General features: G+C 46.9%; 1 protein-coding gene across 1 annotated transcript in view; it reads left to right on the top strand.

Moving 5' to 3' along the window:
* Window positions 1–18,147, top strand: part of LOC141121725 (uncharacterized) — a 242,457-nt gene that overhangs the window by 211,617 nt on the left and 12,693 nt on the right. Inside the window, exon 22 of the mRNA XM_073611436.1 lies at window positions 47–1,004. Coding sequence (XP_073467537.1) covers window positions 47–1,004 — 958 coding nt within the window. The remainder of the gene's footprint in view (window positions 1–46; window positions 1,005–18,147) is intronic.

Consider the following 18,147-nt stretch of genomic DNA (forward strand, 5'->3'; position numbering starts at 1 on the left):
AACCTCAGACTGTGAGGGACGGTGCCGTCCTTCCAACAGATAAGAGGCTTTCCTGTACTGAGTGTGGGAAATGTTTCCCTTCTAAATCCAATCTTAATGTGCATAAAAGGACTCATACAGGTGAGAAGCCATATTCCTGTCCTGAGTGCGGGAAAGGTTTTTCAGATAAATCTAATCTATACAGACATCAGAGATTTCACACGGGGGAGAAGCCATATTCCTGTCCTGAGTGTGGGAAATGTTTTTCAGTGAAGTCCGATCTTTTCATACATGAGAGATCTCACACGGGGGAGAAGCCGTATTCCTGTCCTGAGTGCGGGAAATGTTTTTCACAGAAGTCCCATCTTTGCAAACATCAGAAATCTCACACAGGAGAAAAGCCGTATTCCTGTCCTGAGTGCGGGAAATGTTTTTCAGTGAAGTCCAGTCTTTACACACATCAGAGATCTCACACGGGAGAGAAGCCGTATTCCTGTCCCGAGTGCGGGAAATGTTTTTCACAGAAGTCCCATCTTTGCAAACATCAGAAATCTCACACAGGGGAGAAGCCGTATTCCTGTCCTGAGTGCGGGAAATGTTTTTCGGTGAAGTCCAGTCTTTCAACACATTATAGGTCTCACACCGGGAAGAAGCCATATTCCTGTCCAGAGTGCAGGAAATGTTTTTCAATGAAGTCCTATCTTTACACACATCAGAGATCTCACACAGGGGAGAAGCTGTATTCCTGTCCCGAGTGCGGGAAATGTTTTTCAGTGAAGTCCAATCTTTACATACATCAGAGATCTCACACAGGGGAGAAGCCGTATTCCTGTCCTGAGTGCGGGAAAAGTTTTTCAGTGAAGTCCAATCTTACCACACATCAGAGATCTCACACGGGGCAGAAGCCATATTCCTGTCCTGAGTGTGGGAAATGTTTTTCACGGAAGTCCCATCTTAACATACATCAGAGATCTCACACGGGGGAGAAGCCGTATTCCTGTCCTGAGTGTGGGAAAAGTTTTTCAGTGAAGTCCAATCTTTACACACATCAGAGATCTCACACGGGGGAGAAGCCACTTTCCTGTCCTGAGTGAGGTAATTGTTCCTCACTGAAGTCCTGTCTTCCTGTACATCAGGGATCCCACACAACCCTTGAGGTGCATTATTAGTGCTTTGAGTGCGGGAAATATCTTCTATATGAATGTTGCTGGACATCACAGCTCTCATGTGGGGAAGAAGCACACCCTGATATACACCTCAAATATACTCCATGGCTCCAGGGGTGTGGAGATTTTTTTAAAAAACGACTTGTCCGAGGGACTAAATCGGGGCCCCGATCTCCTTGTTCCTTATGACAATCTCCTTGTCTCTCATGACAATCTTCTTGTTCCTCATCTACCAGAGAGCTCAGCAGTGGTGTGGGAGTTCATTGAAAACTACAAGCCGACATCGGCAAAGGACAGAACTCTGTGAATGAATGGCACGGCCACGCTCTTTTCATAAACTGACAGCCGGTACGGGGAACTTCTCGCCGCACTGCTGTCACACAGAGGGCTCAGATCACTGAGCCGCTACAGGAACATGTAACATGTTCCCGAATGTGAACTTATCCTTTAACCCTTTCACTGCCAGATCCGGTTTTCAGATTTTTTGCCCACATGTTTAAACACAATACTGGACACTTTCACCCCCTTTTCATCTTTTAGCGCTCTCACACTGTGAATGACAATTATGCGGTCATGCTACACTTTACCCATATGACATGTTTATCTTTTTTTTCCCCGCAAACACAGAGGTTTTTTTTTATGGTATTTGATCACCTCTGGGGTTTTATTTTTTTTGTGCCACAAATAAAAAAAGACAAAAACTTTATTTTTTTTTCAAAATGTACTCTTTGTTACTGTTAGAAAATTTCATAAATAAGTACGTTTTCTCCTTCACTGACGAGGAGTCACTAATATGTAGCACTTATGGGCACTGATAGATGGCACTGATAGGCAGCACTAATGAGATTGTCATCACTGATTGGCATCACAGGTGTGCACTGATTGGCATCCCTGGTGGTCATCACTGGCGATCATCGCTGATGGGTGTATACTGATAATTCTGAATATCAGTGCAGACCCCCCCCGTCAGGAGATCTGCTGATTGTCTCTCCTCTACTCATGCCTTGTCAGCATAAATAAAGGAAAGCCGATAACCGGCACTTCCTGGTTACGATGTGATTAGCTTTGATTGGACACAGCTGATCACATGGTAAAGAGCCTACATCATAGGCTCTTTACCGAGATTGGAGATGCGGTGTGTCAGGACGACACAAAGCATCACAGATTGCCGCGTGCCAGAGTGGCTTATTCTTCTGGATGTCATATGACGTCCAGTCAGGATAATGGAACCCCTGCCTGGCCGTCATTCTGCTATAGGCTGGGTGGGATGGAGTTAAAAAATTATTTTAGGCCTGAAAATTATATAACACCCACAAAACATGATATATTTTCTGAAAGCAGACACCCTAGAGAATAAAGTGGTAGTTCCAATTTTTTATATCTCACAATATTATCGCAAAAGTCTAGGAAACGCAAAATTTCAGTACCCTATATCTTCTATAGGCAATGCTTTAAAAGCCCCTATAGGTCATCGGTTTGATGTTACAGAGGAGGTCTGGTGTTAGAATGAATGCTCTCATTCCGGCTTGCGTAGCAATATGTAACCTGTGTATCGCAATCAACGTTTTCAGGCGTAGGCGTCCCAACGTGTGAGTTTGTTTGTACATGCGTATATCTGGGGGTGGGGCCTGAGGGGAGGGCTTATGTGCCTGGGTTTAAATTGAATTTTGTACAATTTTAAAAATAAAACTTTTTTCATCACATAGAGCAGCCTTTTTCAACCAGGGTGCCTTGAGGTTTCTTCAGGGGTGTCTTGGCAAAATGCCTAAAAATTCCCCCAAAATTGTTTACAAGCCGGAGGGTGGATGAAGCCTTTTAATTACACAAAGTGACAGGTTTTCATTGTACACCATTACAATTGTGACAGATTTAGTGGACTCAAAATTAACTTTATAGACACCACTTGCTTGTTTGCTCACAATTGTGGATTCCCTTACCATTGACCCCCTATTGATGCACAGGTTCAATTTACGCTTTTATGTTTTTAAACTATCTAGATAATTCTTGGCAGTTGAATACCACTTACCACAATACTCACTTCAAGCTCTTAAAGAAAACATGTAGAGCTCCAAGTTAGTCTACCCTCTACATCAGGGGTCTCAAACTGGAGGCCTTCCAGCTGTTGCGAAACTACAAGTCCCATGAGGCAAGGCTGACAGTTACAAACACGACTCCCACAGGCAGAGGCATGACTTGTAGTTTTGCAACAGCTGGAGGGCCACCAGTTTGAGACCCCTGCTCTACATCAACCTATACCAGGCCCACCACAATACTGATGACCACTTCTATATGGAATTTATGTCAAGTTATAGTTTGGCCTATGTTTGGTTTATGGTGATGTATATGTGATAGTTAGCTGTTGTTACTAGGATTTTCAAATCACTTTGTTTGTCCTTTTTAACTTTTCTGTGTTTTGTACAACTAAAAATATATACTTTTAGATGAGTTGGTGTGTTGTGGTGCCTATAAAGTCCATTTTGAATTCACTGGTCTAAATTTGTCTATAATCCATCGGCTTTGGGGTCTCATTAACTGAGTGATGGAGAAAAACTGAGGGAGAAGAGAAGCATTGGAATACTAGTCAGTAGGGATGAGCCGAACACCCCCCGGTTCGGTTCGCACCAGAACATCCGAACATCCAAAAAAGTTTGTTCGAACACCGTATGGGACACGAACCTGAAAAATCAAAAGTGCTAATTTTAAAGGCTTGTATGCAAGTGTTGCCCTAAAAAGTGTTCGGGGACCCGGGTCCTGCCCCAGGGGACATGTAGCAATGCAAAAAAGTTTTAAAAACAGACGTTTTTTTGGGAGCAGTGATTTCAAGAATGCTTAAAGTAAAACAATAAAAATGAAATATTCCTTTAAATATCGTGCCTGGGGGGTGTCTATAGTATGCCTGTAAAGTGGCGCAGGTTTCCCGTGTTTAGAACAATACCACAGCAAAATGACATTTATAAAGGAAAAAAAGTCATTCAAAACTGCTTGGGGTTGTAATGTATTGTCGGGTCCCGGCAATATACATGAAAATCATTGAGAAAAATGGCATGGGTCCCCCCAGACCATTACAAGGCTCTTTGGGTCTGGTATGGATATTATGGATATTAAGGGGAACCCCGCACCCAAATTTAAGAAGTATATATACTATACGGCCTGCCCTAAATACTCTGAAGAAAATTGGGCCTTAGGTGTTGGTGGTGCCAGAACACTGAAACCCCTCACAGTTACGCTTGTTGGGTGCAGGAACTGGCCCTGCTATGAAATATTATATCAAGAATTGTAATTATATGCCCCTGTTCGACAGGGGCTGAAAAATTGGGCCTTGGGCAGTGGTGGTGGTGCCACAACACTGTAACCCCTCACAGATACTCTTGTTGGGTGCAGGAACCGGCCCTGCTGTGAAATATTTGATCAAAAATTGTAATTACATGCCCCTGTTAAACAGGGACTGAAAAATTGGGCCTTAGGCAGTGGTGGTGGAGCAACAACACTGTAACCCCTCACAGTTACACTTGTTGGGCACAGGAATGGACCCTGCTGTGAAATATTTGATCAAAAGATGTAATTACATGCCCCGTTAAACAGGGGCAGAAAAATTTGACCTTAGGCAGTGTTGGTGGTGGTGCCCTAAACCAAAAATATTGTTGGAAGCTAGTATCAAGATTGAGGAGGAATAGGATTGTCACTCAGCATAGGCAGTCTTCAAGGGATCCCACATCCATAGAAAAATCAATCAGTTACATCGGCATCAGGTGCTTGATAGCTGCTGCTGATCCAAGACTGATTCATTTTTATGAATGTGAGCCTATCAATGGAGTCTGTGGACAGGCACACTCTATGATCCTTTACAAACCCTCCAGCAGCACTAAATGTGCCTTCAGAAAGAACGCTGGATGCAGGACAGGCCAGTAGCTCAATTGCATATTGAGCAAGTTCTGGCCAGTGATCCATCCTCAAGACCCAGTAACCCAGTGGATGGTCTGTTGGAAAGGTCTCCAAGTCTGCTCTTGATGGTTGCTTGAACTGATCAGACCTTGGCGCTGAAGACTAAAAAATTGTCTAAAGGCATCGGTTAGCTGGCCACCTTCTCCACCTCTCTTCCTCTGACTGAACGAAGCCTCAGCAACTTGTTGTCCAGCATCAGGAAACTGTAACCTCCCAGGGTCTGGAAACGTATTGTACAAACCTTTCTTCATGGCCTCCTGAAGATGTTTCATCCTCTGCTCCCTCTGCGAACGCAGGATGAATTCTGCAACCTTACCCTTGTAATGTGGATCAAGAAGGGTTGCCAGCCAGTAATGATCCCTCTCCTTGATACCACAAATACTAGGGTCCTTTTGCAGGCTTTGAAGAATCAGGGAGGCCATGCAGCGTAAGTTTGCAGAGGCATTCGATTGTGAGATCCTCTGGGTCACTGAGGATGACGTTGTCAGGAACTACCTCCTCCCAACCACGTACAACTCCTTGGGTTTCTGGGGACTGAAAACCATCCCTTGAAGCCTGCTGCTGAGTGTTATCCTTTACATCCATGCTGACACAATCCTCCTCCTCTTCTTCCTGTGTGTTTGGCGGGCCCACAGGAATGCTATCTGGATAAAGGGGGCCTTAAGAGGTAAGAAATTCCTCCTCTTTCTCCCGCTGTTCTGCCTCAAGTGCCCTGTCCATTATTCCACTAAGCGTGTGCTTCAACAGGAAGACAAGAGGGACAGTATCACTGATGCATGCATTGTCGCTGCTCACCATCCTTGTGGCCTCCTCAAATGGTGACAGTACAGTGCATGCATCCTTGATCAGTAGCCACTGGCGTGGCAAAAAAGCCAAGCTCCCCTGACCCTGCCCTGGTGCCATACTCACACAGGTACTCATTGATGACCCTTTGCTGCAAGTGCAGCCGCTGCAGCATTGCCAATGTTGAATTCCACCTGGTGGGCATGTCACAAATGAGGCGGTTGGTGGGCAGGTTGCATTCCCTTTGAATATCAGCCAGCCGAGCACTGGCATTGTATGACCGGCAGAAATTACCACAGACTTTTCTGGCCTGCCTCAGGAGATCCTATAAGCCTGGATACCTGCTCAAGAACCACTGCACCACCAAATTCAGGACATGTGCCAAACATTGGACATGAGTCAAGTGTCCCTGTCAGAGGGCGGAGAAAAGGTTGGTGCCATTGTCGCATACAACCATTCCTGGTTGAAGCTGGTGTGGCATCAACCACCTCTGAACCTGCCCCTGCAGAGCTGACAGAATCTCTACCCCAGTGTGGCTCCTGTCCCAACTCAAGCACCGCATGGAATCTTTTTGCCTGAGTGCTTGCCTAGGCCCTTGACCGCTTACGGAGCACCGCTGGTTCAGAGGAGAAATCTGAAAAAGAGGCCATAGAGGAAGAAGAAGAGGAGGGGGTGGAAGAGAGAGCTGTGGCAGAATGGCCACTAGCATTTTGAGGCATGGTGGCGGAACAAGCTCCAACAACACTGAACCCTGTCCTGCATCCTTCCCAGCTGCCAGCAGAGTTACCCAATGCACCGTAAAGGAAAGGTAACGTCCCTGCCCATGCCTGCTAGACCATGAGTCAGTGGTAATATGCACCTTACTGCTGACCACCCTGTCCAACAAGGCCAAAACATTGCCTTCCACATGCTGGTAGAGAGCCGGAATGGCCTTCCATGAAAAGAAATGGCGTTTTGGAACCTGCCACTGAGGTATAGCACATTCCACAATTTCACGAAAGGGGGCAGAGTCTACCAGCTGAAAAGGCATCTGTTGCGGTGCTAGCAATTTGGCCAAGCTAGCATTCAGACGCTGAGCATGTGGGTGGCTGGGACCGAATTTCTTTTTCCGGTTTAGCAACTGGGATAGGGAAATTTGCCTGCTAAAATCAGATGGAAGTATACTGATAGCAGATTGGCTGCAAGTACTTGGGACACCTATTGCTATACCTTCATTGCTCTCAGTGCAGGTTTTTGAGAGGACTGGAGGTATAGTGGGGTTGGAGATCCCAGATGAGGAGCAAGGAGAAGTTCGCCTTTTTCTTTGGTTATGGGTCTTTCAAGTGCTGTTGCCAATAGACTGCATGGGAGGTCGTCATATGTCTGGTCAAGCATGTGGTGCCCAAGCAGCTGCTGTTCTGGCCATGCTTGATCCGCTTCAGACATAGGTTGCAAACAGCAACGGTGTGATCTGCTGCACACGTGTCAAAAAAGGCCCGCACCAAGGAACTTTTCAAAATCAGCGGGGAGTCAGCAGTGCCCTGCACCTGCGAAGCTCTGTGGTGTGATGCAGTAGGGTGGCTGCCCTTAAGCTGACCCCTACCCCTGCCTCGTTGGAGTTGTGCTTCCTCCTCCCCTTTTCTATCAGGCACCCAAGTAGAGTCAGTGACCTCATCAACCCCTCCCTCCTCATCACTGGAGCAAACTTGGCAGTATGCTGCGGCTGGGGGAACATGACTGCCAGTTTCTTGTCCTTCTTGGGCAGCCCCTCTCTCTAGGCTCATGTTACTCCCTTCCTCAACCTGGGAACCAACATCGGAGCCTTCTAATTGCAGCTCATCCTCCATCAGCATGTACCCGACACTGTGGTCGAATAGTTCTGGGGACTCCTTTGTTTATGATGGTGGGGCTACCGAAGGAGTGACTGTGGACAAGGAGCCGGTGGAATAGGCTGCTTTGGCAGCTACATTGGAAGGCAAACTACTGTGATCCTGGGTGACAGAGGATGAGTAGGATGAGGACGGCTTTGTTATCCACTCCACCAACTCTTCTGCATGTTCTGGCTCAATAACACGGCCAGCAGCAGAAACAAAGGACAAGTGTGTCCCACGGCCACCTGCAGAGGATGCACTATGTCCACGACCAGCACTGTTGACTGTAGACACAGAGCCTGCTTGCCCTCTTTTAGTGGCCTGTGAGCGTCTACCTCTCCTTGGTGGCCTTCCAGACATGATGTATAGGCACTGTATTGTGTGATGTGTACACCACCAGGAAAGTAGTAGCAACTGCACTATGGCTGCACTGTATTTTGTGCTGTGTACACCACCAGAAAAGTAGTAGCAACTGCACTACAGCTGCACTGTATTGTGTGCTGTGTACACCACCAGAAAAGTAGTAGCAACTGCACTACGGTTGCACCCTATTGTGTGCTGTGTACATCACAGGAAAAGTAGTAGCAACTGCACTACAGTTGCACTGTATTGTGTGCTGTGTACAACACCAGAAAAGTAGTAGCAACTGCGCTACGGCTGCACTGTATTGTGTAATGTGTACACCATCGGAAAAGTAGTAGCAACTGCACTATGGCTACACTGTATTGTGTGCTGTGTACACCACCAGAAAAGTAGTAGCAACTGCACTACGGCTGCACTGTATTGTGTAATGTGTACACCACCTCCTCCTCTCTTCTATCTGGCACCCCCTCTCTCTAGGCTCACGTTACTCCCTTCCTCAACCTGGGAACCAACATTGGAGCCTTCTAATCACTGTGCATCCGCCATCAGCATGTACCCGACACTGTGGTCAAATAGTTTGGGGGACTCCTCCGTGTATTATGGTGGGGCTACGGAAGGAGTGACTGTGGACAAGGAACCGGTGGAATAGGCCGCTTTGGCAGCTGCATTGGAAGGCAAACTACTCTGAGCCTGGGTGACAGAGGATGAGGATGAGGACGGTTTGTTATCCACTCCACCAACTCTTCTGCATGTTCTGGCTCAATAACATGGCCAGCAGCAGAAAAAAAGGACAAGCGTGCCCCACGGCCACCTGCAGAGGATGCACCATGTCCACGACCAGCACTGTTGACTGTAGACACAGAGCCTGCTTGCCCTCTTTTAGTGGCCTGTGAGCGTCTTGGCAACACCACACTGCACTGTATTGTGTGCTGTGTACACCACCAGAAAAGTAGTAGCAACTGCACTATGGCTGCACTGTATTGTGTGCTGTGTACACCACCAGAAAAATAGTAGCAACTGCACTACGGCTTCACTGTATTGTGTAATGTGTACACCAGAAAAGTAGTAGCAACTGCACTACAGCTGCACTGTATTGTGTAATGTGTACACCACCAGAAAAGTAGTAGCAACTGCACTACGGTTGCACTGTATTGTGTGCTGTGTACACCACCAGAAAAGTAGTAGCAACTGCACTACGGTTGCACTGTATTGTGTGCTGTGCACACCACCAGAAAAGTAGTAGCAACTGCACTACAGCTGCATTGTATTGTGTAATGTGTACACCACCAGAAAAGTAGTAGCAACTGCACTACGGCTGCACTGTATTGTGTAATGTGTACACCAGAAAAGTAGTGGCAATTGCACTACAGCTGCACTGTATTGTGTGCTATGTACACCACCAGAAAAGTAGTAGCAACTGCACTACAGCTGCACTGTATTGTGTAATGTGTACACCAGAAAAATAGTAGCAACTGCACTGCATTGTGTGATGTGTACACCACCAGAAAAGTAGTAGCAACTGCACTACAGCTGCACTGTATTGTGTAATGTGTACACCAGAAAAGTAGTGGCAACTGCACTACAGCTGCACTGTATTGTGTAATGTGTACACAACCAGAAAAGTAGTAGAAACAGTACACCACGGAATGCACTGTAGATATACGTTACGCTGGATATATATATATCAAATACACTGCCTGAAGTAGATTAGAAATAGTACACCACGGAATGCACTGTAGAATGTAGATCTCTAGGCTACACTGACTGGATGCAGAGTATATATATATATATATATATATATATATACATATATATATATATATATACACACTATATATATATATATATATATATATATATATATATATATATATATATATATATTAAATACACTGCCACTAACTGAATAATCTGCCTGCTTAATCTAAATCAAGCTATGTCTCTGTCCACACCAACAACACTACACAGGGCCGCCTTATATAGTGCGGGGCGTGGACTTAGTCACCCTGAGCCATGATTGGCCAATTGGCCAAAGGCACCCTGCCTTTGGCCAATTAGGGCTTTCTTAGCAGAGGGCGCTGGGATTGGCCAAAGCATGCAGGTCAGGTGCATGCTTTGGCCAATCATCTTACAGCAATGCACTGCGATCTCACAGTGCATTATGGGGCGTTTCACGGGTGCTCGAATTTCCCGCGAATGCCCCATAATGTTCGATATTCGGCGAACAGGCGAACACCCGATGTTCGAGACGAACTCATGTTCGACCCGAAACATCAAGCTCATCCCTACTAGTCAGTACCAGTTTGCAAAAGTGTATTTGCTTTGGAAGAATAAATCACTAATAACGTTGGGTGTCCTACCTGTGTGGATGTTGCATTATGTAAAACTATTAGAATAGTTTTTACATTTTAGATTGGGGTGCCTCAAGACTGTCCATCATTTTGGAGGGTGCCTCAAGACTGTCCATCATTTTGGAGGGCGCCTCAAGACTTTCCATAATGTTGGAGGGCACCTCAAGACTGTCCATAATTTTGGAGGGTGCCTCAAGACTTTCCATAATTTTGGAGGGTACCTCAAGACTGTCCATAATTTTGGAGGGTGTCTCAAGACTGTCCATAGTTTTGGAGGCTGCCTCAAGACTGTCCATAGTTTTGGAGGCTGCCTCAAGACTGTCCATAATTTTGGCGGGCGCCTCAAGACTGTCCATAATTTTGGATAGCACCTCAAGACTTTCCATAATTTTCTAGGGCGCCTCAAGACTTTCCATAATTTTGGAGGGTGCCTCAAGACTGTCTATAATTTTGGAGGGCACCTTGACTGAAAAAAGGTTGAGAAACACTGACATAGAGCTCAAAAAGTCCCCTATGTGATGATTTTTTGGTGACAAGTTCTCTTTAATGAGACATCCAGGGTCTCCCCTGTGCTCCACTGAATGTAATTTAATGCAGATCACATTACATTACATTCTTTCCCGGCCTTGATAGCGAGGAAACTTTCCATGGGGACTCGGAAGTGATGTCATGCATGTAGCATCCGGGTCATGAACAAGAAAGGAGGAGAGCGGATGTGTCCTCTCTCCTCCCTCCCTCTACTCAGTCAGTGGTGTAGCTAGCACATCTGGCACCCGGAGCTGGTCATTTTTTTTCACCCAACAAGAAAAATGGTATGTGGCAATATAGCAGTGCTGTGCCACAAGTGTGGGTGTGGTCAGATTGCATCAACAGAAGGAGGGGCTTAAAGGCCCATATGCTTTAATGATTGTGCCACAAGCGAGTATGTATCAGACAATACAAACCTCAGAACACTCATTTTAATAAAATAAACCTGTTCTATTTCATATCCTTTACTACACACACCTAACCTTAACCACTTGCCCACGGGCCATAGCCGAAAGACAGCTGCAGCGCGGTCGGCTTATTCTGGGTGGGCGTCCATGGACGTCCTCCCAGAATCTTGCTCCCGCACGCCCCTGGGAATATCCGTGACCACCGGGTCCAGAGGACCCAGGGCATCACGGATCAAGGTAAATCGGACGTTTACCATGTGATCACCCTGTCAAATGATGGAGCGATCACTTGTAAACATACTGGCGTCATGTCCGGTTCATCTCTCCCCTCTCTGTACCGATCGGTACAGTGCAAGGAGAGAGATCGGGTGCAGCAGTGCTGTGGGCTGGGTGTGAACTGCCCACAGCACTTATCTGTGCCCATTCCAGCACTCATCCATCCATCCATACCCAACCATTCCATCCATAATCATCCACGCTTAGCAATACTCATCCATCCATCCATGCTCAGCAATACTCATCCATGCTCAACCAGCCATACTCAGCCATGCCCACCCAGCCATCCTCAACCATACCCAGCCATACTCAGCCATACCAAGCCATCCACATTCATTGCCCAACCATGCTCAGCCATCCACATTCATGGCTCAACCATGCTCAGCCATCCCCATCCATGGCTCATCCATGCCACTACAGTGCCCATCAGTGCCACTACAGTGCCCCACAAAAGTGTAATAGGTAGTCAAATTAGATTTGAAATGTATGCCCCTAGAACACCTGATGGTGCTCCCTGCATGTTGGGCCTCTGTATGTGGCCAGGATGTGGAAAAGTCTCCCACATGTGCTATTGCCATACTCAGGAGGAGTAGGAGAATATTTTGGGGTGTCATTTTTGCTATGTACATGCTATGTGTTAGAAATATTGTATAAATGGACAACTTTGTGTAAAAGAAAATGCGTTTTCATTTTCTTTCCACATTTTCCAAAAAACTTGTAACAAATCAACATGTTCAAAAGACTCATTATGCCTCATAGATTATACATTGGGGTGTTTTCTTTCCAAAGTGGGGTCATTTGTTGGGCATTTCCATTGTCCTGGTGCTCCAGGGCCTTCAAAAGTGCAAGAGGTAGTCAAGAAATTATATGTGTGATTTATGCTCATTATTTATGCCTGCATGTTGGGCCTCTGTATTTGGCCAGGCTGTGTAAAAGTCTCACACATGTGGTATCGCCATACTCAGGAGGAGTAGTAGAATGTATTGGGGTTTAATTTGTGGTATACATATGCTGCGTGTGAGAAATAACCTGCTAATATAACAATTTTATGAAAAAAAAATCTTGATTTTGCAAAGAATTGTGGGAAAAAACTCACCATGCCTCTTACTAAATACCTTGTAATGTCTACTTTCCAAAAAGGGGTCATTTGGGGGTATTTGTACTTTCCTGGCTTGTTAGGGTCTCAAGAAATGAGATAGGTCATCAGTACATCAGGTGTGATCAATTTTCAGTGATTGGCACCATAGCTTGTAGACTCTATAACTTTCACAAAGACCAAATAATATACACTCATTTGGATTATTTTTACCAAAGATATGTAGCAGTATACATTTTTGCCAAGAAGAAAAGTTACCAATTTGCTAGATTTTATAACAGAAACAAAGAAAATTGTATTTTTTAAAAGAATTTTCAGTCTTTTTTCATGTATAGCACAAAAAATTAAAAAAACCAGCGTTGATTAAATACCACCAAAAGAAAGCTCTATTTGTGTGAAAAAAGGACAAAAATGTCATATGGGTACAGTCTTGCATGACTGAGTAATTGTCATTCAAAATGTGAGAGCACCGAAAGCTGAAAATTGGTCTGGTTATTAAGGGGGTTTAAGTGCCCAGTGGGCAAGTGGTTAAAGTGATATTAAAGTCTTGTTTTTTTAAATAACAAAAATGTCACTCTTACCTGCTCTGTGTAATGGTTTTGCACAGAGCAGCCCAGATCCTCCTGTCCTCGGGTCCCTCGCTGGTGCCCCTGGCCCCTCCCTCCTGCTGGGTGCCCCCACAGTAAGCAGTTTGCTATGGGGGCACCCAAGCAGGCGTGCTCCCGAGCCGTGGCTCTATGTGTCCATTCACACACGGAGCCATGGCCCGGCCCCACTAACTTCGTCTCCTGATTGGCTCACTGGCTGTGATTGACAGCAGCGGGAGCCAATCAGCAGTGCAACCACTGTGCGTTTGGATGCATGCATCCTTTCCTGTCTGCATGTCAAATTTTGACATTGGACTATGTCCATGCAACTGCTGAGTCCCAATTGACTTTGAGTGGACTGCCTGCACAGGGATGCACAGAACACCATGCATCTCCACACGGTACACGCCCATCACACTGAGCATGGACGCATATGCTCCATGTGAATGAGGCCTAATTGTCATGTGGGCCAGATAGCAGGAAAGAGGAGATGTTGGGTAATTAAAAGAGAAGTATGGGAATTTTATTTATGAACCTTACTTACCTGAGTGGATTCTGCATTTGTCCCCCACCAGCTCTAAGGCTGAAAACTGAGTAATCAAACACCACCGATCGCTCGGTTCTCACAGCTCTCTGAGCTTAGAGTTGGTGGCTGTCAGTCTCTTGCTCTCTGCTCTGCCCCCCCTCACTGAAACACTGGGCTGGGAAGGGGACGGGACCTCTCTCACTGAGAGGCTGAGCCGGGTCCAGGCATATGGGTGGATCCCGACCATATGGTTGCAATCTTTCCCCAGCCTGGACTGGCTCTGTGACGTCAGTCAATAGCGGGCTTCAGCCCACACTCAGCTGAAAATGGGTCACAGGAGTGCAACACAGCCCTCCAGGACTCAGGCAGGCTCTTCCTCAGCCCAGGCTTTAGATCCAGGCTTTCTCCCTGATGCTGGCACCCTCTTTCCCAGTTCAGAGGGCCTCCATGATCCCCTTCTCATAGTCCAGGGCCTTCCGACACCTGGTGCCCTAGTCCAGGACCTGCAGATACCCCCTCTCCTAATCTGGATGAGGGGGTGGAAGGGAGATAATCTGGATACTCTCCCAGTACAGTGCCTTGAAAAAGTATTCATTCCCCTTGAAATTTTCCACATTTTGGCATGTTACAACCAAAAACGTAAATGTATTTTATTGGGATTTTATGTGATAGACCAACACAAAGTGGCACATAATTGTGAAGTGGAAGGAAAATGATAAATGATTTTCAATTTTTTTTTACAAATAAATATGTGAAAAGTGTGGCGTGCATTTGTGTTCATTCCCCTTTACTCTGATACCCTTAACTAAAATCTAATGGAACCAATTGCCTTCAGAAGTCTCCTAATTAGTAAATAGAGTCCATCTGTGTGTAATTTAATCTCGGTATAAATACAGCTGTTCTGTGAAGCCCTCAGAGGTTTTTTAAGGAACCTTAGTGAACAAAAGCATCATGAAGGCCCAGGAACACACCAGACAGGTTAGGGATAAAGTTGTGTAGAAGTTTAAAGCAAGGTTAGGTTATAAAAAATATCCAAGGTTTGACCATCTCCTGGAGCACTATTCAATCCATCATCTGAAAATGAAAATAGTATGGCACAACTGCAAACCTGCAAATCAGGACATGGCTGTCCACCTAAACTGACAGGCCAGGAAGGAGAGCATTCATCAGAGAAGCAGCCAAGAAGCCCATGGTAACTCTGGAGGAGCATCAGAGATCCACAGCTCAGGTGGGAGAATCTGTCCACAGGACAACTATTAGTCGTGCACTCCTCAAATCTGGCCTTTATGGAAGAGTGGCAAGAAGAAAGTTGTTGAAAGAAAGCCATAAGAAATCAAGTTTTCATTTTTTTAGAAGCCATGTGGGGGACACAGCAACCAAGTGGAAAAAGTACTCTGTTCAGATGAGACCAAAATTTAACTTTTTGGCCTAAAAGTAAAACGCTATGTTTGGCAGAAAATTAACACTGCACATCACCCTGAACACACCATCCCCACCGTGAAACATGGTGGTGGCAGCATCATGTTGTGGGGATGCTTTTCTTTAGCAGGGACAGGGAAGCTGGTCAGAGTTGATGGGAAAATGGATGGAGCCAAATACAGGGCAATCTTAGAAGAAAACCTGTTATGTCGCGTACACACGAGCGGTCTCTTCGACGGACTAGGTCCGGCGTACCGGACTCCATCGGACAATTCGACCGTGTGTGGGCTCCAGCTGACTTTTTTTTCCCAAAAGTCCGACAGTCCTAGAAATAAAACATGTTTCAAATCTTTCCGACGGACTCAAGTCTGGTCGAAAAGTCCGCTCGTCTGTATGCTAGTCCGATGGACAAAAACCGACGCTAGGGCAGCTTTTGACTACTGGCTATGAACTTCCTTGTTTTAGTCCGGTCGTACGTCATCACGTACGAATCCGTCGGACTTTGGTTGATCGTGTGTAGGCAAGTCCTTTCATTCGAAAGTCCATCGAAAAGTCCGCTGGACCTAGTCCGTCGAAAATTCCACCCGCGTGTACGCGGCATTAGAGTCAGCAAAAACCTTGAGACTGGGGTGGAGGTTCACCTTCCAGCAGGACAACAGCCCTAAACATACAGCCAGAGCTACAATGGAATGGTTTCGATCAAACCATATTCATGTGTTAGAATGGCCCAATGTCCAGATCTAAATCCAATTGAGAATCTGTGGCAAGACATGAAAATTGCTGTTCACAGATGCTCGCCATCCAATCTGACAGAGCTTGAGTTTTTTTGCAAAGAAGAATGGACAAAAAATGTACTCCCTAGATATGCAAAGCTGGTAGAGACATCCCCACAAAGACTTGCAGCTGTAATTGCAGAGAAAGGGGGTTCTACAAAGTATTGACTCTGTGACATCAGCCGACAGCCTGCTGTCAGCTGAAAATGGGTTACAGGAGTGGAAAACAATCTGCACTGCTGTGATTTACAGAAGTACAGCCAAACAATCAATAAATCTTTCCATTACATGACCTGTCGCTCCCCTCCTGTTTGGCTTTATTTTGCGACAATTGATCAATGTCCCCATTTATATTGTGAACTCACCCTCCAGGGTCCAGGCAGGCTCTTCTTCAGCCCAGGCATTAGATCCAGGCTCTTTCTCCCTGAAGCTGGAAGGTCCTTCAGGCACCCTCTTTCCTAGCCCAGAGGGCCTCAATGATCCCCCTCTCATAGTCCAGGGCCTTCAGACACCTGCCGTCCTAGTCCAGGGCCTTCAGACACCCCCTCTTCTAATTTGGGACCTCCAGGCACCCCTTCACTTAGTCAGTATCTTTCCTATCCAGGGGTCTTTGCCACACCAACCACCATTTCCTAGTCATGGGCCTCCTCTGCACCCCCCTCCTAGTCCAGGGCCTCCTCTGCACTCCCCTCCTAGTCCAAAGCCTCTTCTACAGCTCCCCCCAGCCCCCCCCTTGTTTGCACCCTGCTCTCTGAATCCAGGTCCTTTGCCACACCAACCCCGCTCTTCAAGTCCAAGGCCTCCTCTACATCCCCTAGTCCAGGGCCTCTGACGTACTCCCCTCCTAGTCCAGGGCCTCCTCCCCCCCCCCCAGTCCAGGGTCTTCTGCGTACTCCCGCATTAGTCCAGAGCCTCCTCTGAATCCCCTAGTCCAAAGCCTCCTCTGCCCTTCTCTGCTAGTCCAGGGCCTCTGGTGTACTCCCCTCCTAGTCCAGGGCCTCCTCTGCAATCCCCCCTCTCCTAATCCAGGGTATTTGCCACACCAACCCTTTTCTAGTCCAGGGCCTCCTCTGTACCCCCCACTCCAGTGCCTTCTCTGCACCCCCACAGTCCTGGGCTTCCTCTGCACCACCCCCCCAGTCCAGGGCCTCCTTTGCACCCCCAAGTCCAGGGTCTTCTCTGTGCCCTCCCAGATCAGGGCCTGCTCTGCACCCCTAGCCCAGGCCTCTTCCACACCTACCTTCAGCCCAGGGCCTTAACTGCACCCCCCAGTCCAGGGCCTCCTTTGAACTCCCCCAGTCCAGGGCCTTCTCCGCATCCCCCAGACCAGGGCCTCCTCTGCACCTCCCCCCAGTCCAGAGCCTTCTCTGCACCCCCCAATCCAGGACCTTCTCTGTACCCCCCAATCCAGGACCTTCTCTGTACCGCCCCAGTCCAGGACCTTCTCTGTAACCCCCCAGTCCAGGACCTTCTCTGCACCCCCCCAGTCAGCTCAAACCTTTGCCATACCAACCCCAACTTCCTAGTCCAGGGCCTCCTGCACACAAACCTCTCTCCTTGTCCTAATAAAGGTCTTCCAGTTCCAGGAAGTCTCTCCCATATAATTGTACTACAGATGGGATGCCTCATTCAGAAAAGACATGGGCAGTTTGGACTTTGGGCAGGACTAGGTGGGAGACCTCACAGCACTCAGTCAGGGGTGCCGCTTGTACCGGGTGCCTCTGCTCTAGGGTGTCACTGCTGCTGGTTCAAGTGTAATGGACAGGTAGCGCCTGCTGCATAATTTGCAGCAATAGCTGAAAAGTCACTCTGGAATGCCTTTCTATAGCGCGTGGGCAGGAGGAGCGGAGTGATTAATTGCTAGTGTGCCTGTGCGGTCTCCCTTCTATTTGATTCTCCGGTATTTGGCAAACTATGTCCATTACACATTACATACTCAGGCAGCAGTGACACCCTTAGAGCAGCAGTTCCCAGTGTGGGTGGAACCCTTGGTGGCGTCGCCCTAGATGCGTCACCCAGAGCATGCCCCCCCCCAGTTCTGCCCTGTCCTGTATAATAATAATAACAATAACTTCAGCCCTGAAAAAACATCTCATAATAG

Source organism: Aquarana catesbeiana, unplaced genomic scaffold, assembly GCF_042186555.1.
Source record: "Aquarana catesbeiana isolate 2022-GZ unplaced genomic scaffold, ASM4218655v1 unanchor228, whole genome shotgun sequence".
Lineage (NCBI taxonomy): Eukaryota > Metazoa > Chordata > Amphibia > Anura > Ranidae > Aquarana > Aquarana catesbeiana.